The sequence below is a fragment of the Osmerus mordax genome, chromosome 27 (genome assembly GCF_038355195.1).
Source record: "Osmerus mordax isolate fOsmMor3 chromosome 27, fOsmMor3.pri, whole genome shotgun sequence".
Classification (NCBI taxonomy): Eukaryota; Metazoa; Chordata; class Actinopteri; order Osmeriformes; family Osmeridae; genus Osmerus; species Osmerus mordax.
In genome coordinates this window covers 10,058,308-10,085,503 of record NC_090076.1, presented here as the reverse complement: position 1 = coordinate 10,085,503, position 27,196 = coordinate 10,058,308, and the positions used below count along the sequence as shown (strand labels likewise).

The 27,196-nt window shown below is 52.9% G+C and overlaps 4 protein-coding genes across 6 annotated transcripts in view; 2 read left to right on the top strand and 2 right to left on the bottom strand.

Annotated features, from left to right (window-relative positions):
- Positions 1 to 6,097: 6,097 nt before the first annotated feature.
- On the bottom strand, positions 6,098 to 7,918 carry LOC136936632 (cyanocobalamin reductase / alkylcobalamin dealkylase-like). The gene is made up of 5 exons (XM_067230237.1): positions 7,829 to 7,918; positions 7,555 to 7,752; positions 7,158 to 7,310; positions 6,502 to 6,672; positions 6,098 to 6,421 (listed from the first exon to the last, which is right to left on the bottom strand). The coding sequence occupies exons 1-5, from the start codon at positions 7,916 to 7,918 to the stop codon at positions 6,098 to 6,100; spliced, it is 936 nt and encodes a 311-aa protein (XP_067086338.1).
- Positions 7,919 to 8,009: 91 nt separating this feature from the next.
- On the top strand, positions 8,010 to 12,451 carry LOC136936992 (forkhead-associated domain-containing protein 1-like). The gene is made up of 12 exons (XM_067230710.1): positions 8,010 to 8,079; positions 8,857 to 8,938; positions 9,161 to 9,206; positions 9,324 to 9,466; positions 9,544 to 9,625; positions 9,704 to 9,872; positions 9,940 to 10,013; positions 10,119 to 10,195; positions 10,515 to 10,615; positions 10,772 to 10,863; positions 11,023 to 11,169; positions 11,872 to 12,451. Exons 2-12 carry the CDS (start codon positions 8,873 to 8,875, stop codon positions 11,997 to 11,999), a joined length of 1,125 nt encoding a protein of 374 aa, XP_067086811.1. The 5' UTR covers positions 8,010 to 8,079; positions 8,857 to 8,872; the 3' UTR covers positions 12,000 to 12,451.
- A 95-nt stretch (positions 12,452 to 12,546) lies between these two features.
- LOC136936958 (uncharacterized) lies at positions 12,547 to 16,953 on the bottom strand. 3 transcript variants are annotated; one of them, XM_067230658.1, is made up of 5 exons: positions 16,552 to 16,953; positions 15,335 to 15,667; positions 14,419 to 14,955; positions 13,835 to 13,998; positions 12,547 to 13,435 (listed from the first exon to the last, which is right to left on the bottom strand). In XM_067230658.1, the coding sequence occupies exons 1-5, from the start codon at positions 16,616 to 16,618 to the stop codon at positions 13,397 to 13,399; spliced, it is 1,140 nt and encodes a 379-aa protein (XP_067086759.1). In that variant the 5' UTR covers positions 16,619 to 16,953; the 3' UTR covers positions 12,547 to 13,396. The 3 variants fall into 3 exon arrangements, with proteins under 3 accessions (XP_067086759.1, XP_067086760.1, XP_067086762.1); XM_067230659.1 differs by having other exon boundaries at positions 13,835 to 13,967; XM_067230661.1 differs by lacking the exon at positions 12,547 to 13,435 and having other exon boundaries at positions 13,860 to 14,044.
- Positions 16,954 to 18,129: 1,176 nt separating this feature from the next.
- LOC136936631 (importin-13-like) overlaps positions 18,130 to 27,196 on the top strand; it is a 10,188-nt gene continuing 1,121 nt past the window's right edge. Inside the window, 18 exon segments of the mRNA XM_067230236.1 lie at positions 18,130 to 18,440; positions 21,236 to 21,361; positions 21,482 to 21,838; positions 21,999 to 22,252; positions 23,706 to 23,846; positions 24,096 to 24,108; positions 24,110 to 24,133; positions 24,135 to 24,185; positions 24,187 to 24,240; positions 24,491 to 24,664; positions 24,778 to 24,891; positions 24,893 to 24,898; positions 25,798 to 25,884; positions 25,886 to 25,927; positions 25,929 to 25,947; positions 26,138 to 26,319; positions 26,444 to 26,470; positions 26,577 to 26,711. Coding sequence (XP_067086337.1) covers positions 18,372 to 18,440; positions 21,236 to 21,361; positions 21,482 to 21,838; positions 21,999 to 22,252; positions 23,706 to 23,846; positions 24,096 to 24,108; positions 24,110 to 24,133; positions 24,135 to 24,185; positions 24,187 to 24,240; positions 24,491 to 24,664; positions 24,778 to 24,891; positions 24,893 to 24,898; positions 25,798 to 25,884; positions 25,886 to 25,927; positions 25,929 to 25,947; positions 26,138 to 26,319; positions 26,444 to 26,470; positions 26,577 to 26,711 — 1,875 coding nt within the window. The 5' untranslated portion in view covers positions 18,130 to 18,371.

The following is a 27,196-nucleotide window of genomic DNA, read 5'->3' as shown; positions in this document are numbered from 1 at the left end:
GGTGACTCCGTGATTGACGCCACCCGAATAGTTTGTCCCGAGACTGCGTTACCAGGGGTTACCATGTGATTCACTCAAAGTGCACAGAGCGAGACTATTTCCTAAATACTTCAACTTCGTAAAAAACACAGTTCGACCACTCCACCGAATACCAACACGACCAAAACCATAAGGAGAAGTCAGTGACACTTAAAAAGTGTATTTTTAAAGAAATTCCCAGCTGACAAACGTGGACTGAAACATTTTTCACCGCGACATTCCTCCCAGAGCGCGGAGCCTAGTTGTTGTTGCTCATCTAGTCCTGAGAGCGTGAGGAAGTCCACCGAGGTAAGATTTTTACATAAAACCTCCACTAAACCCACATTAATCACTTTTATTTTACACTACACATTTTGCTAAAACGTCACTTGACGTTAAGCCACTATAGGTGCCTCATGTGAAGCTCGGTGACATTGCTTGTAAAAAGGGCTATAAATAAAATTCGATTTGATTTTAAAGGCGGTCTTTTGTTCCAAAAGTTCCCGTTCAAATTCAGATTTCAGAAGACGGTTGAGTCTATCTTTGGTGTGTGGAGGTAGGAGGTAGCGGGCCTGGCTGAGCGCTTCGAGTGTTCCCAGAAGAGCTCTCCAGTTCAGCTGCAGCCGGTCACAACCGCAGATTGAAGCGTGGGAGTTGAGCGTTTTACTGTACCAAATACTTCTAGCTACATTAACTCTGAGATAGACGCTCTCTCCCCCTCCCTCCCATCCTCTCATCATCGTCATTTGAAATGCTAATTCCCGTTCTCCCGAGTCCCGCAGGTGTCCAAACTGTGTTTGAAACGGAATTGCTTGTCATATCAGGTCACTCACACCGTAATGAGTAAATCTGCTCTCAATTTGAAGTGTATAAGTAGTGAAATACGTCCGGTGAATGTTGGTTTTATATCAGCCTAGCGAGGTTACTCCAAGAACGTGTTCCTCCAAGCCCCCTTGATTACCGTCACGTGGCAGGAGAGAAGCGGGCTGCTGTTGTCATTCCATGTTGTGGCAGAAAACACGTTGGCTAAAGTAAAGGAATAAATCCTAGTGTAAATAAAGATCTAGTCACACCCCAGGACCAGGAGAGCTCTGGGGCTCTCTCAGCGGGGTCTCACCCCCGGAACAACTCCCCGGAATACAAACTGTGGTTCTGGGTCTGTCAGGGTTCCTCCGGTTCTCTAACAGGGCTGGGTATCAAGGTTCTGGTTCTCTAACATGCTTCTCTAACAGGGTCATGTAACGGGGTTGTGTAACATGGTTTTGTAACAGTAAAGAGAGCTCACACAGTAAGGGTATAAATACGGATGTGAATAAACTGGATGTCATTCTGTGATGAAATACGTTTACTGCGGAAGTACACCTCCTTACATTCTATCACCCCGCACACACACACACCAGCATGGGTTGGTTTTACTACCCTAGTGGGGGCTAATAATGCACTCCCTTTGAAAATCCCATTATCCCCAACCCTAACCTTAACCCTTAATGTAATTCACACCCTGACACAAACTCAACCTAAAACCCACCAGAAACGGCACTTGAAGGACTTCTGTCCCCACAAGGCTAGTTAAACAAGATCAGCAACACACACACACACACTGGCTAGCCTGAAGCAGAAAACTGCAGTCTGTCTGTGCTACCCAGGGAGTAGTTTCATACACTAGTGTGGGTGGAGGATACTACACTCACAGTGATTTCACACACACACACACACACACACACACACACACACACACACACACACACACACACACACACACACACACACACACACACACACACACACACACACACACACACACACACACACACACACACACACACACACACACACACATCATATAAGCATCTGTGTCTGAGCCTGTCTCTCTCTCTCTGTCTACCTCTGTCTGTCTACCTCTCTCTCTCTGTCTACCTCTGTGTGTGTCTCTTTCTCTCTCCCTCCCAGCTCTGAGCACCAGCTTGTCCAACTTTCTCAACATCCTTCTCTCCATCCCAACCTCCGTCATGCTCACACTTTAAGAGGAATAGACCCTCCTCTCTTCCCCTCCTCTCCTCTGCTCCCCTCCTCTCTTTCCCTCTTCTCTTCCCCTCCTCTCCTCCCCCCCTCTCCTCTGCTCCCCTCCTCTCTTCCCCTCCTCTCCTCTGGTCCCCTCCTCTCCTCCCCCCCTCTCCTCTGCTCCCCTCCTCTCCTCCCCCTCCATGTCACCCTCACCAGTCAGTGTGTCTCAACAGCATAAAACACAGTAACTGATGCTACTGATTAGAGTCAACATGGTGTAACGTCAGTGCCTAGCAACACACCACAAAACACAGGTGAGGTGGGGGGGCAACAGAGAGAGGAGGTTTGGGAGAGAGGGACAGGAGACAGAGTTTCACTGTGTGTGTGTGTGTGGCACATACTTGTGTGTGTGGCACATACTTGAGTGTGTGTGCAGCTATGCGGGGCGCTGAGCGCGGGGGGCTGTGGTCCAGGAGTGAGAGCCAGAGGAGAGGGGAGCGCAGGACCCGGGTGATCCTGCAGGGGGCGCTGGAGAGGCTGGACCAGGCCAGGGCCCTCCACATCAACACCCTGACCAGAGAACAGAGAGGCATCCACACTGACCTGCTCAACATCCACACAGGTGTGTGTGTGTCAGCTGTGTGTGTGTGGTATGTACCTGTGTGTGCGTGTGTGTTAGCGCACCTGTCTGTTAGCGTCTGTGTTTGTGTCAGGAGGTAACCAGTGCCGTGCATCCTAGGTAGTAGGAGGATCCTGCAGCCTCTGGGAGCTGTGTACCATGGCCTCCTCCATGTCCCCCACAGAACTACACTTCCCATGATCCCCCGGGCCGGACGGGAGCCTGCCTCTCACAGGTCAGCTCTCTCTTCTTGGAACAGAAATAAGGTGACTCAGTGTAGAAGATGTGACATGTGACAGGAACAGGATGTGACAGGAACAGGAAGGTGACTCAGCAAAGAGGATATGTGCTTGGTGCTAATAGATGTCACAGTGTAGCAGAGTGAGGCTAATCTGCATGTGTGTGATAATGAGGAGAGCAGCTTCCTGGTCTAACTGCCTCGCTGGCTCAGGAAACGAGACTCCACCCCCCTCCACAAACATGGTCTCTATTGGTCCCTGCAGCCTGATGGTGATTGGCTGAGGGACTGTAAGCCGCAGGACTGGCTGATTATGCTAATCCAGGAAAAGATAACGTTACACACACTCACACACACACACACACACAGAGATAACGGCAGGGTTTAAACCAGACAGGCAGGAAGAATACTTTATCCCTGGAGAGAGAGGGAGCATCCCTCTGAAGTTCTCTGCTTTCTGTGTCTGTCTGTGTGTGTTTGTGAGTGTGTAGTCTTCATCTCTGCTCCTCTCTGGTATAAAGCTGCTCTGCTCTCTGCACTTGTGGGCAGCTTTACTGATGCATGTTACACACACGCGTTACACACTCCTCACACACACACACTCCTCCATGTGTTTGTGTGGCCTCCTCCTGTCAGGTATCCGCAGACTGATTCTAAACTCATTTTCTTTTACAATGTGCAGCCCTCTGCCAACATCTTCTGGATTTATAGTTCTCCCCCCCCGTCCCATCCCCCCTGTCCCCCTCCCCTGCATGCTTTCCCTCCTTCCCTTTCTCTCTCCCTCCCTTTCTCTCTCCTTCTTGCTCTCTCTCTCCTTCTTTCTCTCTCTCCCTCTCTCTCTCCTTCTTGCTCTCTCTCTCCCTCTCTCTCCTTCTTGCTCTCTCTCTCCCTGTCTCTCTCTCTCCTCGCTCCCCCTCCCTCCCTGTCTCTCTCTCTCTCACTCTCTCTCTGTCTCTCTCCTTCTCGCTCTCCCTTCCTGTCTCCTTCTCCCTCCCTGTCTCTCTCCTTCTCGCTCTCCCTTCCTGTCTCCTTCTCCATCCCTGTCTCTCTCCTTCTCGCTCCCCAACAGCCACAGAGCTATCCCCAGAAGTGTTTGTGTGTATGATTGTGTGTGTGAGTGTGTGTGTGTGTGTGCTGGTACATGACTGTGCTGTAGGCTCTGTCTCACACCAGTGGCAGATCCCAGAAGCTGCAAATGTGTTTGTCTGACAGCAGATAGCACTGCTCTTAATGTGACCACCATGTAACTGTTGGCACTGAACATTCTGTTATTTATTAATTGGTGTGTGTGTGTGTGTCCAGGCCAGTGAGAGCTCAAGAGGAGGGGCTGCGTGCTGTGGAGAGAGACCAGGGGAGGGAGGAGGACTCCAGTCATGCTGAGAGAAGAGAGGAGGGGAGGGAGGAGACAAGAGAAGGAGAGAGGAAGGAAGATGAAGAACAGGATCCTCAAAAACATGCCCCCCCCTCTCCTCCCCCCCCCTCTCCTCCTCCTCCCTCTCCTCCCCCCCCCGCCACCCACCCCCTCGCCCCCGATGGCCTTCCCAGAACCCTCCACTTCCTGCCGGATTTCAGCCAATCCCTGCGCGAGGCTGGCAGGGCCCGTTACCTGCGTTACCGAGGACAACCCTCCTGTGAGCGGGAGCTGTCAATCACACAGATCTTCACCCACAGCACAGAGCCCCCCCCTCCCCCCTGCGCCCCCCCCCCACACACACAGCCTATCTCTCCTCCCTCACCCCCACAGCCTCTCACTCCTCTCTCACCCCCCCACACACACACACTCTCTCCCCTCCCTCACCCCCACACACACACACTCTCTCCCCTCCCTCACCCCCCTCCCACACAGGACCTGAAGACCTTCCTCACCTTTCTCGAGGTTAAAGGCAGTACGGAATAAGTGTGTCTCAAAGTGTGTGTCTATATTTCGATATATATTGTATGAAACTGTATATAATAAAGCCACTGCTATTAGAATTAATAATGTATCAGAATTCAACGTGTTTACGTCTGCATTGAATAGATAAAAGAAAAGGGGGGGGGGTAAAGAGACAGAGAGAGGGGTAAAGAGAGAGAGGGGTAAATAGGGAGAGATAGAAAGGAAGAGAGGGGTAAAGAGGGAGAGAGAGGGGTAAAGAGAGAGGAGTAGAGAGAGTATTTGTGGATGTGTAATTAACTCCCAACAGTCATCCTCTGCAGGCATGCAGCATAGCTCTGAAGTGCTGATTCAGAACTCAGAGAGATGGAGGGAGGGGGGAGGAATGGGGGGGCAGGAGAGATAGCGTGGAGTGCAGAAAGGAGGTGAGCGTTAGTCATGAGGAGAATTGATGCAGAACTGAGGAATACGTCTAAAGTCAACAGAACCCAGATCTCTTCATTTCATGCGCATCACAACTTCTGTTTTCATTTCGAGTTAGATGGTTGACGGGTTCCTGGCTGGCAGTTCTTCTGCGGGAGGATGTGTGGAAGCTGCTCATGCACAGGAGAGCAGCTTCCCCTAGTGGAGACTGGGTGGAAGCTGCTCATGCACAGGAGAGCAGCTCCCCCTAGTGGAGACTGGGTTTCACAACATCCCAGTCAACACTGACATGGATGACACTAAGGAACAACCGTTTCCAAAGTTTCATCTGATTGTTTTACTCATTTTGATAAGAGGCAAATATACTGAAAACATTCTAATAAAAAAAAATTGTGCATTTATTTTTTTCACATGTTGATATTGGCTTTCATCATTGTCAACAAGTAAAACCTTGTCAGTTCTTCGATCCAACACTAAACATGACATCAACATAACTGTCCATTTCACCATAAAATAATTTAAGTAGAGTGACATGCAGACACAGCAGATATCCAGACAAGCTTCCTAGAGGCAGTTTATCCCAGGGTACACCTGCCCCTACACCCTCCTCACCTGCCCCAACACCCTCCTCACCTGCCCCAACACCCTCCTCACCTGCCCCTACACCCTCCTCACCTGCCCCTACACCCTCTTCACCTGCCCCTACACCCTCCTCACCTGCCCCTACACCCTCCTCACCTGCCCCAACACCCTCCTCACCTGCCCCTACACCCTCCTCACCTGCCCCTACACCCTCCTCACCTAGGCACTTAGTAACAACTTAAGAGTACACAGTTGGTAGACAGACAAGTAGAGACAGACAGGTAGAAACAGACAGACAGGTAGAAACATTGGTGGACATCGTCCATCCAGAATCGATCAGTTAGCCGTACCCTGTGTCTCTGACCTGGAGGCTAGGGGGGTCCTGGAGGCTAGGTGGGTCCTGGAGGCTAGGGGGGTCCTGGAGGCTAGGTGGGTCCTGGAGGCTAGGTGGGTCCTGGAGGCTAGGGGGGTCCTGGAGGCTAGGTGGGTCCTGGAGGCTAGGGGGGTCCTGGAGGCTAGGGGGGTCCTGGAGGTTTGCCCCCCCAGGTGTGTAACCCCAGCCCCGCAGAAGCGCAGCACGCTGGGGGGGGGGCAAGGAGAAGTACTCCCTCTGTTTCTGGGAGTAGGTCTGGATAGGAGCCACGATGTTGCGGTAGCTCCAATCCTGCCAAAACACACACAAATTTAGACACAACACACACCAACACACCAACACACACACACACGTTCCCCCTGTGGTCTGACCTGCCAGCGCAGGTTGAAGTCATCCAGCAGCTGAATCCGTGCGTCTCTGGAGGGGACACAGTCTGGAGGAGGGGTCTGCAGGAGCTCCACCTGCACCCCCGGGAACAGCAGCAGAGCCCGGACAGCAAACCAGCCGCCCAGCCGGGGGTGCACACACACACCGTACACCTTCTAGAGGGGGAGGACATGGAGGTTAGGTAGACTAACAGTGGAACCCCCCCAGGGCTGCCCTCCTCCCTCCCCTTGTCCCCCCAGGGCTGCCCTCCCCCTCACCTTGTCCCCCCCAGGGCTGCCCTCCTCCCTCCCCCTCACCTTGTCCCCCCCAGGGCTGCCCTCCTCCCTCCCTCCCCCTCACCTTGACCCCCAGGGCTGCCCTCCCCCCTCCCCCTCACCTTGTCCCCCCAGGGCTGCCCTCCTCCCTCCCCCTCACCTTGTCCCCCCAGGGCTGCCCTCCTCCCTCCCTCCCCCTCACCTTGTCCCCCCAGGGCTGCCCTCCTCCCTCCCCCTCACCTTGTCCCCCCCAGGGCTGCCCTCCTCCCTCCCCCTCACCTTGTCCCCCCAGGGCTGCCCTCCCCCTCACCTTGTCCCCCCAGGGCTGCCCTCCTCCCTCCCCCTCACCTTGTCCCCCCAGGGCTGCCCTCCTCCCTCCCCCTCACCTTGTCCCCCCAGGGCTGGTCCGGAACGTCAGCCTGCTGGTAGTAGTAAGCTGCTCCACATACGTGAGCTGCCGTCTGGGCCAGGAACCTGGGCTTCCTGCTGGGCAACATCTCATAGTCGAAACTCACCTCTACCTGCTCCTCTGGGAAACACTGCGGGGGGGGGGGGGGGGGCAGGAGTGTCATTACACTTCTTGAAAACTGCAAATCTGTCGTCGTCGTCGTCCACACACACACTTTTTATTTAAAAAAAAAACTATTATATTTAACGGCCGCTTCCTCAGTTATTTAAAAAGCTGTCCCACCCACATTTGAAACCAAACTTTCCCCCATGCTGCAGAAGTTATTTAACGGCCTGCGGGACACTAGAACACCTGGCGCAGTCTGCTCGGCTCACCTGAGACACGGCGGTAGTAACGTTGTGCTTGACGCACTGGTCTATGGGGTCGGAAAGGCCCTGGCAGCCGTTGCTCTCCAGGAAAGGCAGAAAGGCGAGTTCGAACATGGATGGCGTACTGATCACGAGCACTGCCAGGGTATCGTCTGAGTGGGGCACGCGGAGGGCGGAGGGCAACACCGCATTGTACCAGCCGATCTGCGAGATGTAAGAGAGAAAGTAGAACAGGCGGCGTGGTCGAGCACATTTGAAAGATAAGTCGAAGCCACGATACCTTGAAAGGATGAACTTCAAATCCGAGCTTTGACAGTGAATCATGAAGCGGTCTTCTGAAATCCTCCACATTCACACGGGGAGTCGCCATTGCTGAATGTCAACATAATGATGCATGTCGGGGAATGGTGTTCCAGTCACAAGAAATTGTATTCGCCGTCTAACTTTTCACTACTACAACCCCCACAATCCTGAGCATTTACGTAGACAGTTGCGCTCCTCGATTTAAAAGTTGATTGGGGCTGTTGGTTTGTAAGTAGTGCTAGCTAATTAGCAGGCTACATAACTTGGTTATACATTTATTTTATGTGTTTGCATTTCCAAATGTACGATATAAATAATGAGCTGATTTTGTCAAGTCAATTGTGCGTTTTAAATGGGACTTCTGATATACATCTTTAGACAGATTGATTGGACTGCATGGAATGCCTGGTTCTTGATCTCGTCTCTTAGCAAGGTACAGCCTCCGTCCACCAGGTACTACTAGCTAGTAGTACTAGCTACGGGTACAGTAGCCTAGTAGGTGCTTAGCTCGGACTAGTCAACCCTTATAGTATGGAGCTAGGTTATTAGCAGGGTGTTTTACAGACGTAAATCAGTGCATTTGATCCTTTGTCATCGTGTCCTTTAGTTTTGAGTACATGACTGGTAGCTCTACTATGTCTGACTGAATGTGTAGTTGTTAGGTTAGGGTGTGTAACTGGTATCATTAACGATGTCTAGCTTGTAGCAAGGCTACTTAGCGTAGCTCCTTCGGGCCACCATGGGAACTAAACCGCTAGTCTAAACTAGCTAACCGCGGGCGGTGTAACTTCATCTCACACGCAGCAGCAAGTCATCTTATCCTGTCACTATCAGCCAGCCACAAACACGTCGAGTAATCGGTAGTTTACTAGCATTGCAACGCTACGTAGACTATTTGTACAGTATACATTTTTGTAGCTAGCTCGATCTCCCGTCAACGAACATTGACTCGCCCATCCTGACCAGTCCCCAAATTGTGTTGTGTTCGTACATATTTGATGTTAGCAGCTGAGGAGTCGAGATGAACTGGGACACCCAGCTGAGCTCTATTATGTCTGCCGCGGACGGCAGCGTAGCAAAGATGAGGGTGAGTACAGCGGTCCACTAACAGGTGACACGAATTGTGTTAAAGTAACTCTTCACCACATTGAATTCTCGGTAGAGATTACCAGTAGATGGCGCCATAGAGCAACGCAATACGAAGGGCACCTTGGAGAGAGGAAGAGCTGCTGAGAATTTTCAATAATGAATCATTGATATGATTTCAATTTTAATTCCAGTTATTTCAGCTGTTGTCATGTTTCCACAGGAAAGACTGGCTACCTCACCAGGGAGGCTCCCTACAGGAAGACAAGGTGAGTGGAATCAGCCCATACTGATCTGACCTGATAGATCACCTCTGATACATGTCTATTTCTACCCCCCTGTCCCCCTCCTCTCTGTCCCCCCCCCCTTTCCCCCCTCTGTCTCAGATTCTGCTCTAGTGAGAGAGGTGTCTGGTGTGTCAGGCTTGGGGCCTCTTCCTCCTCTTCCTCACCCCTCCTGCTCCCTCACCCCGGCGCTGCAGTGGACAGACCTGGCCGCCGTCCAATCACAGCTCCAGCTGCAGAGCCAGGTTTGTGAGTGTGTATGTGTGAGTGTGAGTGTGTGACAGAGACATTGATATTTAAATGAGGCTTCTCACGTTGTCAGGCCGTGGAGTCTCTCTCCCAGCGGCTGCGGAACATGGAAGCAGAGAGACAGTCCCAACAGCGCCACCTGGAGGAGCTGCAGGGTAACTACACCCGTCAACATGTCACATGGTCATGAGCAGGTGTGTGTTCCTGAGAGTCAGCCCTGATGTGGCCCCCAGGGCAGGTGTCCAGGCTGAGGCAGGGGCCGGGCGGGGAGAGGGAGGAGGAGAGGAGGAGCCCTGCGGAGGAGAGCAGGGTGGAGCGATGGAGGAGGGAGGTGGGGCGCGAGCTGGCCAGCCTGAGGACGCACGTCACCAGGGCGACGTCGCTAGGCAACCTGGAGGAGAGGTGAGGGAGGCGCCACCTGGGAGGGGGAGGGGGAGTACTGGGCTCTCATTCTGACTGTCCTCTCCAGCTTCAGCTCCAAGCTCCGCAGAGAGGAGCTGGACCAGCTGAGGAGAGAGGTGGACAATCTGAAGACACAACTACGTGAGAAACACACACAGATACACACACACACTCGCTCACACACACACACTCACACACTCAGACACACACACATACATACTCAGCATGTGTGTGTGTGTGAGACAGGAAGACAAGAGGAGGACATGTTTCTGCAGCAGTCTGAGTCCAGGGAGACCAGGAGGCAGTATGAACGCAGCTGCCAGGTGACCTCTGAACCCTCACCTTTCACCTGCGTGACCTCTGAACCCTCACCTTTCACCTGCGTGACCTCTGAACCCTCACCTTTCACCTGCGTAACATCTGAACCCTCACCTTTCACCTGCGTGACATCTGAACCCTAACCTTTCCCCTGCGTGACCTCTGAACCCTAAACTTTCCCCTGCGTGACCTCTGAACCCTAAACTTTCCCCTGCGTGACCTCTGAACCCTAAACTTTCACCTGCTTGTATCTCCACATCTGGACTCTCCTACAGTGTTTATGTCCTCTCTTTAACCTCTGACCTGTGACCTGTGTGTGTGCAGACGTTAGAGGAGCTGACCAGCAGCTACAGAACGCACAGCCTGGACCTGGCCAAGACCGTCTCTCAGTACACACACACACAGCAGGAGGTGCAACAGCTCAGGTGTGTGTGTGTGCACGGAAGGTGCCTTAGTGTGTGTTTATAATAGTGTGTGTGTGGAGGGGTAGAGCTGATACCCTGTGTGTGTAACGTGTGTGTGTAATGTGTGTGTACCATGTGTGTGTAACGTGTGTGTAACATGTGTGTGTCTTGCTGCAGGGTGACTGTGACGGAGCTGAGGGAGGAGGTGAGGAGTCTGATTCTCAGAGAGAGACACTCCCCTGCTGCCCCCAAACACACACACACACCAGGTGAGACACACACACACCAGGTGAGACACACACACACCAGGTGAGACAGACACACACCAGGTGAGACAGACACACACCAGGTGAGACAGACACACACCAGGTGAGACACACACACACCAGGTCAGACACACACTCAAAACATCTGTTCTCTCCCTGTAGCAGCTTTAGTATCAGCTCCACCCCCCAGGCGCCGGGTCAGAGGTCAGGAGGCGGAGCCAGACTCAGGCTCTGAGGACTTCAGTCCCACCCCCAGCCTGGCGGAGGTCAGCTCAGACGACCTTTCCTGGCTGGACGACCAAGACCCTGGTGAGGAACACACGTACACACACACTCAGGGTGCGTTGGGGGGGCAGTAGGTAGGGCAGGAGGGTGGTTGGGGGGCAGACATGTCTGTGCTAGGTATAAGAGCTAACATTTTCAGTGTGAGTCATTCACACAATGCGAATGACTCACACTGAAAATGTTTCACCACCGTGTGTGTGAATAAAACACCCCCACACCGTTAGAGAGAGACAGAGAGAAACAAACAGAGAGACAGAAAGAAAGAGACAGAGAGACAGAAAGAAAGAGACAGAGAGAGACAGAGAGAGAGAGAGAAGAACCAGTCTCTTGCCTGAGGACAGAACATAGAAACCCTAATTTCCTCCTGACCAGTGTGAGCGTGCGTGTGTGAGCGTGTGTGTGTGTGAGCATGCGTGTGTGTGAGCGTGTGTGTGTGTGTCTGAGCGTGTGTGTGTGTATTCCCCTGGGCTGTACAGCAGCAGGTCAGTATTCCCGTACATGATTGCGATCAGAGCTCTGAATGTTTCCCAGAGTGATTAGTACACATGCAGCCATGATTAGACACACACACACACACACATCTCTGTTACGAGAAGCACTTGAACCTTGAAGTTCTTCTCAGGACAGAAAGGAGATCTGGATCTCTCCTCCTCCTCCTCCCCCTCTCTCCTCCTCCCCTCCCCCAGCCTCCCCAGTCTGAAGCAGCTAATCTCTCTCCTCCTCCAGCTCCTCGCCACCGTCGCCCCCGGATACACCTCGGCTCCAGAGATCGGGATCTCGGAGTGGGAAGTGTCCTGGACGACGACGAGGATAACCTGGAGTTGGGATCAGAGCTCAGCCTTGATGACCTCTGACCAATCAGGAACAAGGAAGGGTCAGAATGCTGCTGCATGCTGATGAACTGAGAGGAGGGAAGGGGAGAGAGGAAGGGAGAGAGGAGGGGAGGGAGGAGGGGAGTGTGTGAAGGAGGCCGGGGACAGATCAGACTTGGAACTGGTTCCACATGGCGAGGATGAGAAGCTTCTGGCATCAAGAGTGACCGTTATCTTGAAAATTGACTCAAAACCAGGGTTCTTCAGGAGAACCTCAACTGCTCCCTAACACAGACTGAACAGCTGCTCCGGGCAGAACCAGATGTTCCAGTTCCCTGGTTGTGTCTGCTACAGAATGAATCAGGCCATTCTCTCCTTGTCGTATTGTCAGTGTAAAGTACTGTGCTGCAGCATGTCAGCACCACACAGAGCCACTGGACAGCCTGATAGAGTCCACAATAACATCTGTGTCAGCTCTGGAATAAAAGCTCTTGATTGGCTGAGTCTGCCAGTGTGTGTTGTTGAGCGTGTGTGTGAGCGTGTGTGTGCCTGCTACTCAGTCACACTGCTACTGAAGACAACCACTAACTCCAAACAATTCAAAATATTTTTATTAAAATAAAAAAAATCAAACACAGCAGTAAAACCGATACAAAACATCACAATTGGGCTCTAGTCTCCTAGATGCTATTGTCCTAGTCCCTTTTGAGAAGGAGGATGGAGAATAGGGTTGGCTTGTTCCTGTTGTCTCTAAAATACACACACTCACACACACACACTCTCTCTCTCTCACACACAGCTCTGAATGAACTGGGCTGGCACATGCTTCCACACAAGAACACCACCTGATCAATGGCACATTCTGCTCATGAAAGCGTTAAGTAACAGTCTGGCAGCATTGGCAGCGCAGTAAGAGACAAGCTTGGGGAGGGCAGGACAGCAGAGACCGTTAGCCTGTCCCAGCATGCACCTGGGCCTGTGTGTGTGTTGGAGCCCTCCACACAGCACATCCTGTAACTAGCAGAACGAATGTAACAGCAGGATCTTCAGAATGTTTTTTGTTTACATGGAAACACAATGATAATCATCACGCAAACACACACGCTCTATTTCACTCACACACGCTTTCTCTCACACACACAAATAACCAATACAACGTAAAGTGCATCTATACTATAACTCAGACCAGACACCACTCAGTCCAGTCCTGGTCTCTACCTCCTGGTCTCTCTTTGTCTCTCCTCTCTCTCCTGGTGTCTTCTCTCCTGGTCTCCGTCCCTCTCTGGTTTCTCCTGGTCTCCTTGTCCTGGTCTCTCTCCTGGTCTCGTGTACGAGTTGCACATGAGAGAGGAGAGGAGGGGAGAGGTGAAAAGCAGAGAGGAGGCAGGGTCGCCCTGACTCAGTCCAGCAGAGAGCACCAGGAGGTGCAGAGTTCCAGGTCAGTAGCTGTACAGAGGTGAGTCCTCCATCATATCATCCTGCAAACACAGGACACACCGTCACACACACTGATGTCACACACACACTGATGTCACACAGCTACACGGTTACAGGAACCAGATCGGGACCAGATCAGGACCAGCCTAGACCAGATCAGGACCAGCCTAGACCAGATCAGGACCAGACTAGACCAGATTAGGACCAGCCTAGACCAGATCAGGACCAGACCAGATCAGGACCAGCCTAGACTAGATCAGGACCAGCCTAGACTAGATCAGGACCAGCCTAGACTAGATCAGGACCAGACTAGACCAGATCAGGACCAGACTAGACCAGATCAGGACCAGATCAGGACTAGACTAGACCAGATCAGGACCAGACTAGACCAGATCAGGACCAGACTAGACCAGATCAGGACCAGACTAGACCAGACTCACCATGGGGAGGTCCTGCAGCCGGCGGAACTCTGGCCGGTTGTCACGGCGCCGCAGCTTGATGAAGACGAGGAGGGTGATGATGATGGCGGTGATGATGAAGGCTGCGACCAGGCCAGCCAGCAGGGGGTCCAGACTGGGGGCGGAGCTTACCGGGTCAGCCTCCGCTGACGCACATATGAACACATATGAACACATGAACAGGACAGAAAACTAAAAATGACACTGATGTAGTATACGAGCATGTTTGCATGTGTGTGTGTGTGTGCGCAAAGTGTGTGTTTGTGACCCCGGGCTGAGCTGGCATCTCAACAAAGACCATGTTGTTCTTTGTTTCCTTGTACAAGTCTGTTCCTGCCTCGACACACACACGAACACACACACAGATTCCCAACCCAGTAGATCTGAAGCTACCATCGCACTAGCCCACAATCAGAGCTATGTTGTGTTGAGGAGGGTTAGGGCTGGTTTCCCCAAAAGTTTTTGAAAAAAAATTGAAAGGTTAAAAATATATTTAAAAAAAAAAGTTTACTAAAAAAAGTGGGACTGTTCTTCTACTTGAGTGAGGGATGCGTGTCTCTGCTCACCATCCCCTACGTTGAGCTGAGGGGGGCTGTCGTCCTGGGTCTTGGCCTGGGCTGGGGGGCTGCTGCTGGGGGGGTGGGCAGACTGCTCTGGGCTGGAGGTTTGGAGGGCGGAGGGCGGGAGGTCCTGGGGGGAGGTGGGGGCAGGGGTGGCCAGGCTGGGGGAGGATGTGGTTGAATGTTTTTTAGGAGGGTGAGGCGGGGGGCTGGGGTGTGTGTGTGTGGTGACAGGGTGGGGTGCAGGTGTGGGGCTAGGGTGTGTGTGTGTGGTGACAGTGTGGGGTGCAGGTGTGGGGCTGGGGTGTGTGTGTGTGGTGACAGGGTGGGGTGCAGGTGTGGGTCTGGGGTGTGTGTGTGTGGTGACAGGGTGGGGTGCAGGTGTGGGGCTGGGGTGTGTGTGTGTGGTGACAGGGTGGGGTGCAGGTGTGGGGCTGGGGTGTGTGTGGGCTGTACGGTTAACAGGTGTGGAGGTTTTCTCGAATTCGTCTGTTCCCGAGAGCCCCCCCTCTGGGGAGGGAGGGGGGGCAGGGGTCATCACACCTGGAGGAGAGAGCTCAGGGTTAGGGTCAGGGTTAGGGTCAGGATGGGTGTGCCGTTCAGTATGCTCGTTTGAATATGTATGTGTGTGTGAAGGAGTTCAAAACAAAACAAAAATCAACATTTCCCCCATTTTTCTTCAGGTTTACTTTCGTCCATATAACTTTCACATCCTCATGAGTGGGTGTGCAGCCGTTCTGGAGTGTGTAGAGAGGTGGTGTGAACCAGAGCTGTGTGTGTGTGTCTGAGTGTGTATGTGTGCACGGCAGGCTCTAAAAGTCTCACCTCTCTGTAAGAAATCACACTGTATTAAATCCCAGCTCTCCTCCTCCCCCTGCCCCTGTCTCTCCACATTCCCTCCCCTGAATAAGCCTCAGCTTACCTGGGGGGTTACGGTCCTCCTTTGGGGGGAGGGGGGGCTCCACTGTTGCCATGGTGCTGGTGTTGGCGATGTTGTTGGTGATGTTACTGGTGATGCTGGTGATGTTACTGATGGTGCTGGTGATGTTACTGGTTATGTTACTGCTGGTGATACTGGTGGTGTTACTGGTGATGCTGGTGATGTTACTGCTGGTGTTACTGGTGGTGTTACTGGTGGTATTTGTGTTGTTGAGCCCCTTAAAGGGAGAGAGGGACCCTCCAGAGGGGGAGCTGTCAGCATGGGGTCTCCCCAGGACACGGTGCTCCTTCTGGGGAGCCACACTGGGGTCCTGGCCTGGAGACAAAAACACAGGTTGGTAATCATGTGCTTCACTTAGCTGATGCTTTTATCCAAAGCAACGGGGGGATTTGAACCTGTGACCGGCAGTCAGATGTTCTACCACTGAGCTACACATCTAATTCAACTATCTGGCTCTGCTGCCTGTTTGAAGAAGAACACAACACTGATGTCATTAATGCTCACAGACCGGAATCATGGTTCCTTTCATTCTCTGCCTCATCACTCACACTCACACACACGCACACAGATCATAACACACACGCACGTGGCTGTATAATTTGTGCCCCAACTCCTTTTGTATACATATGCAGACATCGTAACACAAATCATAAGACCCACAAGCGAGTAGTGGTACAATACTGGCCTTGTTCCTTCAACTCCACTACAGTGTGTACTTGTGTGTGTAGGGGACGGGAAAAGCATAAAGAGAAATTGTGTGTGTGTGTGTGTGGATGTTGACCCAGGCTGCAGGATGACAGACCTACCCACATTTGGAGCGGAAAGAGTTTTTTGAACCCACGCAGCACGAAGCCGCTGGCAGACACGGATGTTGCTGATGTCTTACAACACAGTACAACTCCGCGCTTCTGATCGGTGATCTTCTAATAGGCTACTTACTACACTCACTGTGTTGTTTATGTCGATTTGAATAAAAACGTCAGCTAGGCCTATGTAAACGTAGGTAAATGATTACAGCTAAGGTAACCAGGAACTTAAACTATACCTCTGACATACTTTACTTAATCACAGAAAACACGCATCACACATTAATATGTCAAATGTCATTCATGCGCGCCTTTTTCGCATTTTAAAAGTGATCCATCTACACTAGAATCAAAGCTGTCATATTTCCTGTACATTGAAACGAAGCGTCTTACCTGTAACCCGCGAAGCCAGGCTGAGGAGCAACAGCGCGTGAAGAGCGGCGTGCACTGTGTTCTCCATCGTCCACTTTACAATCACAAATAAAGTATCGTTGACTATTTCAGGACTAAAAGCCGCAAGTCTCTGTGCGTCAGCAATAACCGTCGACTACGCTGAGTCCGTGAGACGTCGCCGGGATTCAACTCAGCTTGTCAGTCTGCGCGTGTGGAAGCGCCAGGGCTGCGCTCTGTCCGTTTTACATAGACTGCCACGTGTTCCGCACTCCTTTCAAATTTGCCAAACTGTTCAGCAAGTTCAAAAACCGTATGTCCTATGTGCGTTGCAATGTTAAAGGCAGACCTTCCGGTTCGGTTTTGACAGTTTAGTCTGTTTTGCCCAAGCTTAATATTCAGACAATAACGTTACAGTTACCACCTAAGCGCGCGCGTCACCCAATTCTGAAAGGTGGTTAGTTTGGATCACGGGAGGAGGAGCTGTTACGAGATGCGCTTTCTCTAAGTTTAGGCTACTAACTAATGATATACCATCCTACAGTAGCCTAGGCTATAGGCTATGCTGTGTTTTAGCGTCAACATATGTGTGTGTGTTTATTTTACCCTTAAAATATAAAAATTTGCTTTAAGTAAGTATAGACTAATTGTCGACACCTGAGTAACGGCAACAGTGTCTTATTTCAAACGCTCTTTGTAACAGATACAGTGGTGACCAGCGGCGTTACTCGAGTTAAATGAGTGTTTATGAATGAGTGTTTATAGCGCCACAAGCTGTCGCTGTGGTTCCACAAGTGTGGATTATTCAATCGGAAACTCAACCAAAACACCCAACAGGGAAAGTCATGTCTTTCTGAACACATTTCCAGTATAGAAAGTATAGCGGGAAACAATCAACCCGTTTCAAATGGGGTTTGCACTTCCCCATACTATTGTTGACTGAATGGATATTAACCTTATCTAACTGTCTTGCTTTGAATGACAATACAAAGTTATATCATAAATATGTAACAAACGGCTTATGCACCTAAATGTTACAGTGTCGGATTTACGGCCTTAATAGGTTATGACGATAACATGCTTAGCCTACAATTTTTATTACTCCATTTGCAACGCAAATGTTATGCCATAACAACACACAAACTAAACCCATTTCAAGCAAACGTACACGACTCGGACTAAATCTCAGTGTGGAATCATCTCGACTTTATAATGACTTTATAGCAGTTCACAGTTCATCTGACAGATAACTCACATAGAGATTGACTCCTATCGGGGGTTTCAGATTTGAGCTAAACCTGGCAACCCTGTACGAACAGTGGGACCGAGCGGTGTCTGTCCAGCATCATCTTCACCACCGTCGCAGTACGAACAGGAGAATATCTAGACATAAGCTGCCATTTACCTACATGAACCCACGCATGTTTGAATAGTAGCCAGTCAATATAATATTTAACCATATTGTTGACCAACGTTTTATTGGCTAGCTAAATAGTTGGTCACATTCAGGTACCGTTTGTTAGACTAGGCTAGGCTAACTGGCTAGCGAGTGATGGTGCTACGAGCCTTTTAGCTAGCTAGCAGCGGCTCCTGTCATTCAGTTACCGGCGTAAATACTGACTCCCTTTAAAGGAACAAGCGAAGCTCCAGAATCCCCTCTTCGAAGCGGGAATTAATTTGTCCTCCTAGCTATCACTTAGCTAGAAATCCGTCTCCTGTGTTTTGAATAACAAGATAGAAACAGACAGAGTAGACCATCGAATTAGCGCGCTAGCTGGCTAGCTAGCTGCCTGGATCCCCATCGACGGTCGCGTTCAGAAGACATGGAGATATCTGCGAGGATAGCAACGACTCCGGATGCACTGGATTTTACAGTGGAAAACGTGGAGAAGGTACCACACGCTCAATACACTAGCTAGTGAGATTCCTGGTTTGGCATTTTCTCTTTCTTCAGTGATGGATGAAATGAATCAATCTAAAAGGGACTTAAGATAAAACAGGTTTTAAGCAATTTATAGTGTGTTAAACTGAAAGATTAGGTTCGCTTTAGTTATCTTTTGTTTGGGACTGTTCACCTCAGTCATTCCAAACCTATATTTAACGTGTGTGTGTTTGTTGGAGAGAGACTACGTGCGTGTGTTACAGACTATTTGTGTGACCGTGAGTCTGTCTGTCTGTCTGCTTGTCTGTCGGTCTGTCTCCATGTTTCCTTCGGTGTTGGCCAGACCCGGCCACTACAGCCCCGAATCAGTTAGACAAGCTGTCCGGTGTCCTGTCTCCCTCTGTCACTGTCTGTCTGTGTGTGCGTAGTAGAGTGTGTGGACTGGTGTGGCAGGGGGCTGGTTGCGGGGATGAATCTTCCTGTTGCTGGGTGGCCACCCACTAGAGGGGGGGGGGGGGGGGGGGAGAGGGGGAAGGGAGGAGAGATGGGATGGGCGGAGGGAGGGAGAGCCAGCAAGGTGTTGCTGCAGAGGAGCAGAAATGATCAGATTAGATGGAGGAGGAGAAAGGAGGAGGAGGGGAGGAGGGTATGCAACGACATCAGAGAGAGAGAGAGAGAGAGAGAGAGAGAGAGGGGTGGGAGGAGAGGGGAGAGACTGGAGCGAGGGAGGTAAAGGGTGGGACCTCAGGGAGGCGTCTCCATAGTGACCTGCAGCTTGCTCTCCTCCTGTCCTCGGTCCAGATTGTGACAGAGCGCCCATGCAGTCTGCTCGCTGATGCTGTCTGCCTGCTAACAATATGACGCCATTTTAGCATTTAACTTTCCACCTACTCGCTGTTATATCCGTGTAAACACACACACACATACATACGCACATACTTACACTCACAAACACATTCATACACACGTGAACAAACACACACACACACACACAAATAACCTTAATTGAAGATAAGGACAGATCAATGGACAGGACATCTGATCTCAGTACGTAGTTACTGTGGCAACAAGGTGTGTCAGTACGTAGTTACTGTGGCAACAAGGTGTTTCAGTACATAGTTATAGTGGCAACAAGGTGTGTCAATACATAATTACTGTGGCAACAGGGTGCATCAGTACAACCAAGTTGCTATGTTGACAGGCAGAGGTCATGTCAATATGACACTATATCTCACAGAAGTATCTCACTCCATCTGGCTGTCTGGCTGTCTGTCTGCCTGCCTGTCTGTTTGCCTGTCAGTCAGTCATGGTGGTCCGTGTTTGTGTCAGCATTGCTGTGCTGTGTGAACAGACATGAGAGGAGGAGGCAGTGCTGGGAGAGAGAGGCAGAGAGACAGAGAGGGAGGGAGGCAGAGAGGGAGGGAGGCAGAGAGAGAGGGAGGCAGAGAGACAGAGAGGGAGGGAGGCAGAGAGACAGAAAGGGAGACAGAGAGGGAGAGAGACAGAGAGGCAGAGAGACAGAGAGGGAGGGAGACAGAGAGGGAGGCAGAGAGGGAGGGAGACAGAGAGGGAGGGAGGCAGAGAGGGAGGGAGGCAGAGAGGGAGGGAGGGAGAGAGAGAGGGAGGGAGGGAGACAGAGGGAGGGAGGCAGAGAGACAGAAAGGGAGACAGAGAGGGAGGCACAGAGACAGAGAGAGAGGGAGGCAGAGAGAGACAGAGAGAGAGAGACAGAGCCAGGCACCGCCGTTCTCCACACACACACACACACACACACTTTCTCTCTCTATGCTACAGTGATGCTGGAGTGCTTCCTGGCGTATCAGCTGCAGTCTCTTACAGGAAGCACAGTTTCTGTTCAGTCACTCAGACAGGGTGTGTGTGTGTGTGTGGAGGGGAGAAATTGAAGCTGGCTTTTTGAAGGTGTTTTTAGTGTGCTTGTGTGTGTGTATTGAAAGCCACCGTGTGGGTCTAATTATATCCTCGTTTGCCAGCTGGGATACTGTCACCATTGGCAACGGAGGAATTGTTTCTTAGTTTTTCGTTCTCTCGCACAAGAGAACACGCACACATACGTACACACACACACACTCCTCTCTCCTTCCTGTGAGCTACCTCTCTGCGTGTTATGCGTTGTTTACAACTGTTTTAATAAATAATAAATGTAATACCATGTGTGCCTGGACTCAGACCAAACCCACTGAGCTAAAGCCTCCCCTCTCTCCCTGCCCTCCCCTCCCTCTCTCTCCTGGTCGCCCTGCCCTCCCCTCCCTCCCTCTCTCCCTGCCCTCCCCTCCCTCTCTCTCCTGGTCGCCCTGCCTTCCCCCCCCTCCCTCCCTCCCTGCCCTCCCCTCCCTCTCTCTCCTGGTCGCCCTGCCCTCGTCCCCCTCCCTCTCTCCCTGCCCTCCCCTCCCTCTCTCTCCTGGTCGCCCTGCCCTCGTCCCCCTCCCTCTCTCCCTGCCCTCCCCTCCCTCTCTCTCCTGGTCGCCCTGCCCTCCCCCCCCTCCCTCTCTCCCTGCCCTCCCCTCCCTCTCTCTCCTGGTCGCCCTGCCCTCCCCCCCTCCCCTCCCTCTCTCCCTCCCCTCCCTCTCTCTCCTGGTCGCCCTGCCCTCCCCCCCTCCCCTCCCTCTCTCCCTGCCCTCCCCTCCCTCTCTCTCCTTGTCGCCCTGCCCTCCCCTCCCTCTCTCTCCCTGTATCCCTCCCCTCCCTCTCTCTCCTTGTCGTTCTCCCCTCCCTCTCTCTCCCTGTATCCCTCCCCTCCCTCTCTCCCTGCCCTCCCCTCCCTCTCTCTCTCCCTGTCTCCCCCAGGCTCTGCACCAGTTGTACTATGACCCCAACATAGAGAACAAGAACCTGGCCCAGAAGTGGCTCATGCAGGCTCAGGTGTCTCCTCAGGCCTGGCAGTTCTGCTGGGCCTTGCTCAGCCCCGACAAGGTAGCACACACACACACACACACACTCTCTCCCACCCACACACACACACTCTCCCCCCCACACACACACACACACACTCTCTCTGTCTCCCTCCGTCTCTGACGCCTGTGTGTTCTGCAGGTCCCAGAGATCCAGTACTTTGGTGCCAGCGCCCTCCACACCAAGATCTCCCGCTACTGGTCCGACATCCCAGCCGACCAGTACGAGTCCCTGAAGACGCAGCTGTTCTCCCAGATCACCTGCTTCTCCTCCGGCTCCAAGATGGTGCTGACGCGGCTGTGCGTGGCCCTGGCCTCGCTGGCCCTCAACACTATGCCGGACGCCTGGCCGGGGGCCGTGCCGGAGATGGTGCGGGCCTTCCAGGAGGAGGGCGGCGGGGTGGATGGTCGGGCGCGCTGCCTGGCTCTGCTGGAGCTGCTCACCGTCCTGCCGGAGGAGTTCCAGACCAGCCGCCTACCGCAGTACCGCAAGGGACAGGTAGGGGGTGCTCGCGTTAGCGGTGCTAGCTAGTGTTAGCGGTGCTAGCTAGTGTTAGCGGTGCTAGCTAGTGTTAGCGGTGCTAGCTGGTGCTAGCTGGTGCTAGCATGTACGGTGCTGTTCCACCAGCGTCTCCAGGGTGTGGTGTGTGTGCCCCCAGGTGCGGGGAGCGCTGGGCAGGGAGTGGGGCTCTGTGTGCCCCCTGCTCCAGCAGCTGCTGCGGGGGCCTGACAGCCCCGGGGCGGTGCGGGCCCGGGTGCTGCGCTGCCTCTCCTCCTGGGTGCTGCTGAATGTGGAGCTGTCCGAGAGCGAGGGACTCATACACGACTGCTTCAGCGCCCTGCCAGACCCCGAGCTGTTCGACCCTGCTGTGGAGGCCATCGTCAACGCCATCTCACAGCCTGACTCTCAGAGGTGAAGGAGAGAGGGAGAGAGGGAGGGAGGGAGGGAGGAGGGGAGAGAGGGATGGAAGGATGGAGGGAGGGAGGGAGGACGGGGAGAGGAGAAGGGGAGAGAGGAGGGGAGGGAGGGAGGAAGGAAGAGAGAGAGGGAGGGAGGGAGGGAGGGGAGAGAGGGGGTGAACTTTAAGAAAGATGATGGGTGGAAGAGAGGACAACAGAGAGGATGGAGAGAGGGAATACAACAGATGGACACCAAGGAGAAACAATAGAGGGCAGGGGAGGAGGATATGGAGAGAGATAGAGGGAGAAAGGGAGGGGTAGAGAGATAAAGAGAGGGTGAGAGAAGGGGAAGGTAGAAAGAAAGGACATTGGAAGGACAGAGAGAGAGAGAGAGAGAGAGAGGGGGGGGGGAGAAAGAGGGAGAGAGAGAAGGGGAGAGAGAAGGAGAGGTGGAGAGAGAAGGAGAGGGGGGAGAGAGAGAGAGGGGGGGAGAAAGAGAGAGGGAGAGAGAGGGGGGGAGAGAGAGAGGGATGACAGCCAGGAGAAGGAGTGAGGGAGCATTTCTCGGCTGGCTGGCGTTACCATGGTTACAGAGCAGGGGAGCGATGTCATCATGCCCTGATTGGTCCAGACATGGCAGGGTGGCCATTACCCCCCTCCCCCCAGAGAGAGGAGAAAGCATTCTCTCCATCCCTCTTTCCCTCTCTCCCCCTCGCTCTCTCTTCACCTTTCACTCAGGCAGAGTAATGGATCTTAATGCTTTTCTTCTTTCCTATTCATCTTCCCTTCCAACATCCTCCTCTCCTCTGATCCCTTCTTACCTCTTCTCTTATCTCCTCTCCTCCTGTCCTCTCCTCCTTTCCTCTCCTCCTCTCCTCTCCTGTTTGTTTGAACAGTCAAGCTAATTTTGGAGGATGCTATTGGTCTAGCTCCACCCTGTTGCCAGGCAACCCATTTCCCCTGTCTCCGAACGATGCAGTAATTGCAAGGGGGGGGGGGGGGGGAAGGGGTGAGAAAGAAGGGGGGTGCAGACAGCATGTGTCTCAGTGGAATCTGGAGAATGTCAGGTTCATCAGACACACACACACACACACACAGTGCTCCCCCAGCTCAGAGTGCATGACCTGCATGACCTGCATCCTCCATGAGCCATTCAAAATAAAGAAGTTCTGAGTGCAGTCTGAGTCCAGCACACAAACACACACACAAATGACACACTTATGCTCTTCCGGAGTTCTCTGACAGACAAGCATGGTTACAGGCGCACACACACACATCTAAGAGGTCCCAGGTTCCAATTCCGTTTAAAACGTTGCTGCAGATAAAATTGTCTGCTACATCAACACATGGTATGACGCACACACACACACCTCCCTTCTGACTGTGTTTCCGTGTGTGTGTGTGTGTGTGTGTGTGTGCTGTGTGTGTGTGTGTGTGTGTGTGTGTGTGTGTGTGTGTGTGGGCAGGTATGTGAACACCCTGCTAAAGCTGGTTCCCAAGGTGTTGTCTCTGCAGGAGCAGCTGAGAGAGGCTGCACAGAGCGGGGACATGGAGACCTGCCACGGCCTCTGCAGGGTGGCCGTGGCCCTGGGAGAGAACCACTCCAGGTAGGGGAGAGGGGAGTGTGTGGCCCTGGGAGAGAACCACTCCAGGTAGGGGAGAGGGGAGTGTGTGGCCCTGGGAGAGAACCACTCCAGGTAGGGGACCGGGGAGAGGGTGTGTGTGAGAGTGTGAGTGAGTGATTAGTAATACTAATCAATAGTAATACTGTAAGTCGCTCTGGATAAGAGTGTCTGCTAAATGACTAAATGTAGTAATGGTTATGTTAATAATCCACTGTGTGTGTGCGTGTCCAGGACTCTGCTGGAAACAGGTGGATCACTGGCAGAGTTTCCCTGGGTCTGGTCAACATGATCATGTTCTGTACGGGCATCCCTGGACACTACCCCTGTCAACGAGACCACCTCCTCCCTCACACTCACCTTCTGGTACACCCTCCAGGTACACACACTAGTACACTACACACTAGTACACTACACACTTAGCACCCTGGTACACTAACCTTACCCTCCTTCATTCTAAACCATTCTCTCCTCGATTCTCTTCTGCGTGTATGTGTGCCTGTGTGTGTGTGTGTGTGTGTGCCTCTCTGTGTGGCGTGGTGTGTGTGTGTGTGCCTCTCTGTGTGGTGTGGTGTGTGTGTGTGTGTGCCTCTCTGTGTGGTGTGGTGTGTGTGTGTGTGTGTGTGCAGGACAACATCATGTCGTTTGAGGCTGAGCGGCAGCAGGGCTACCTGCAGATGTACAGGCCTGTGTACTTCCAGCTGGTGGACGTGCTGCTGCACAAGGCTCAGTTCCCCTCCGACCCCGAGTACGCCACCTGGTCGGCCGACGAGAAGGAACAGTTCAGGATATACAGGTGGGGGGTGTATAAGAAATAAAAGGTTGAGGCCAGGATGATAAAGGATGATACAAATATATGCAGACTTCTCACTTACCTCTGTGTGTGTGTGTGTGTATGTGTGTGTGTGTGTTTCAGGTGGACATATCAGACACAGTCATGTATGTGTATGAGATGTTGGGAGCTGAGCTGCTCAGCAACCTGTACGAGCAGCTGGGAAGAGTCCTGACCAACACTGAGGAGACGTCCTCTCTGGCAGGTACACCTGCCTGTCTGCCTGCCTGCCTGTCTGTCTGCCTACCTGCCTGCCTGCCTGCCTGCCTGCCTGCCTGCCTGTCTGCCTGTCTGCCTGTCTGTCTGCCTACCTGCCTGCCCTGCCTGCCTGCCTGCCTGCCTGTCTGCCTGTCTGCCTGTCCTGCCTGTCTGTCTGCCTGTCTGCCTGTCTGTCTGTCTGCCTGCCTGCCTGCCTGTCTGCCTGTCTGCCTGTCTGTCTGTCTGCCTGTCTGCCTGTCTGTCTGCCTGTCTGTCTGCCTGCCTGTATGCCTGTCTGCCTGCCTGCCTGCCTGTCTGCCTGTCTGTCTGCCTACCTGCCTGCCTGCCTGCCTGCCTGCCTGCCTGCCTGCCTGCCTGCCTGCCTGCCTGCCTGTCTGTCCTGCCTGTCTGCCTGTCTGCCTGCCTGCCTGCCTGTATGCCTGTCTGCCTGCCTGTCTGTCTGCCTGCCTGTATGCCTGTCTGTCTGCCTGCCTGTATGCCTGTCTGCCTGTCTGCCTGCCTGCCTGCCTGTCTGTCTGTCTGCCTGCCTGTATGCCTGTCTGTCTGCCTGCCTGCCTGTATGCCTGCCTGTATGCCTGCCTGTATGCCTGTCCGTCTGTCTGCCTGCCTGCCTGTCTCTGTCTGCCTGTCTGTCTCTGTTTGTCTGCCTGTCTGTCTGTCTTTCACTCTGCCTGTCTCTGTCTGCCTGTATGTCTGTCTGACTGGCCTGTCTCTCTGCCTGCCTGTCTGCCTAAATGTCTGCCTGCCTGCCTGTCTGCCTGTCTCTGTCTGCCTGTCTGTCTCTGTTTGTCTGTCTGCCTGTCTGTCTGTCTCTGTTTGTCGGCCTGTCTGTCTGTCTCTCTGCCTGTCTGCCTGTCTGTCTGACTGGCCTGTCTCCTGCCCCAGCACACAGAGGCTTTGCTGTATGGGTTCCAGTCCATAGCAGAGACCATTGATGTGAACTACTCTGATGTGATCCCTGGACTGATCGGCCCTCATCCCCCGCATCAACATCACCAACGTGCAGCTGGCCGACAACCGTCATGTTCACCATAGGTACACACACGCGCTCTCTCTCTCTCTCTCTCTCTCTCTCTCTCTCTCTCTCTCTCTCTCGTCTCTCTCTCTCTCTCTCTCTCTCTCTCTCTCTCTCTCTCTCTCTCGCTCGCACGCACACACACACACACACACACACTCTCTCTCTCTGACACACATCCCCTCTCCCCTGGCCCCCTGCTGTGTGCAGGTGCTCTGGCAGAGTGGTTGGCTGACCACCCGGTGATGCTGAGCAGCGTGTTGCCGTTGGTGCTGCAGGCGCTAGGCAACCCTGACCTGTCTGTGTCATCGGTGTCCACCCTGAAGAAGCTGTGCAGGGAGTGCAAGTACGACCTGTCGCCCTACGCATCCAACATCGTAGCTGTCTCCCAGGTGAGGGGGGGGGGGGTGTGTGAGGGGAGGGGGAGGGGGGGGGGGAGGGGGAGGGTGTGTTTATATGAAACCATTCCTCTTCTGCTCGTGGATATGATCAGTCGTATTTGTCTCCTCCCACCAGGAAGTGCTGATCAAGCAAATCCACAAGGTACGTCTGTCTCTAAGACATGAACCTGATCAATAACCTATCAATAAGACAATATGGATATCCTGATGATCTTTATCTGTGTGTGTGTGTGTGTGTGTGTGTGCAGACCAGCCAGTGTATGTGGCTGATGCAGGCCCTGGGGTTCCTGCTGTCTGCCCTGCCGGTAGAGGACATCCTCAGCAACCTGCACTCTCTCATCAGCCCCTACATCCAGCAGCTGGAGCAGCTGGCGGAGGAGACGGTACACACACACACACACACACACACACTCACACACACACACACACTCACGCACACACACACACACACACACACACTCACACACACACTCACACACACACTCATGCACACACACACACTCACGCACACACACACACTCACACACACACACTCACACACACTCACGCACACACACACACACACACACACACTCACACACACACTCATGCACACACACACACTCACGCACACACTCACACACACACACACACTCACACACACACTCACACACACACACACTCATGCACACACACACACACACTCACACACACACACACACTCACACACTCACACACACACACACACACACACACACTCACACACACACACACACTCACACACACACACTCACACACTCACACACACACTCACACACTCACACACTCACACACGCACACACTCCCTCTGCCCTCCTGTGTGCTGGACAGCAGCCATGTGAACAGACTG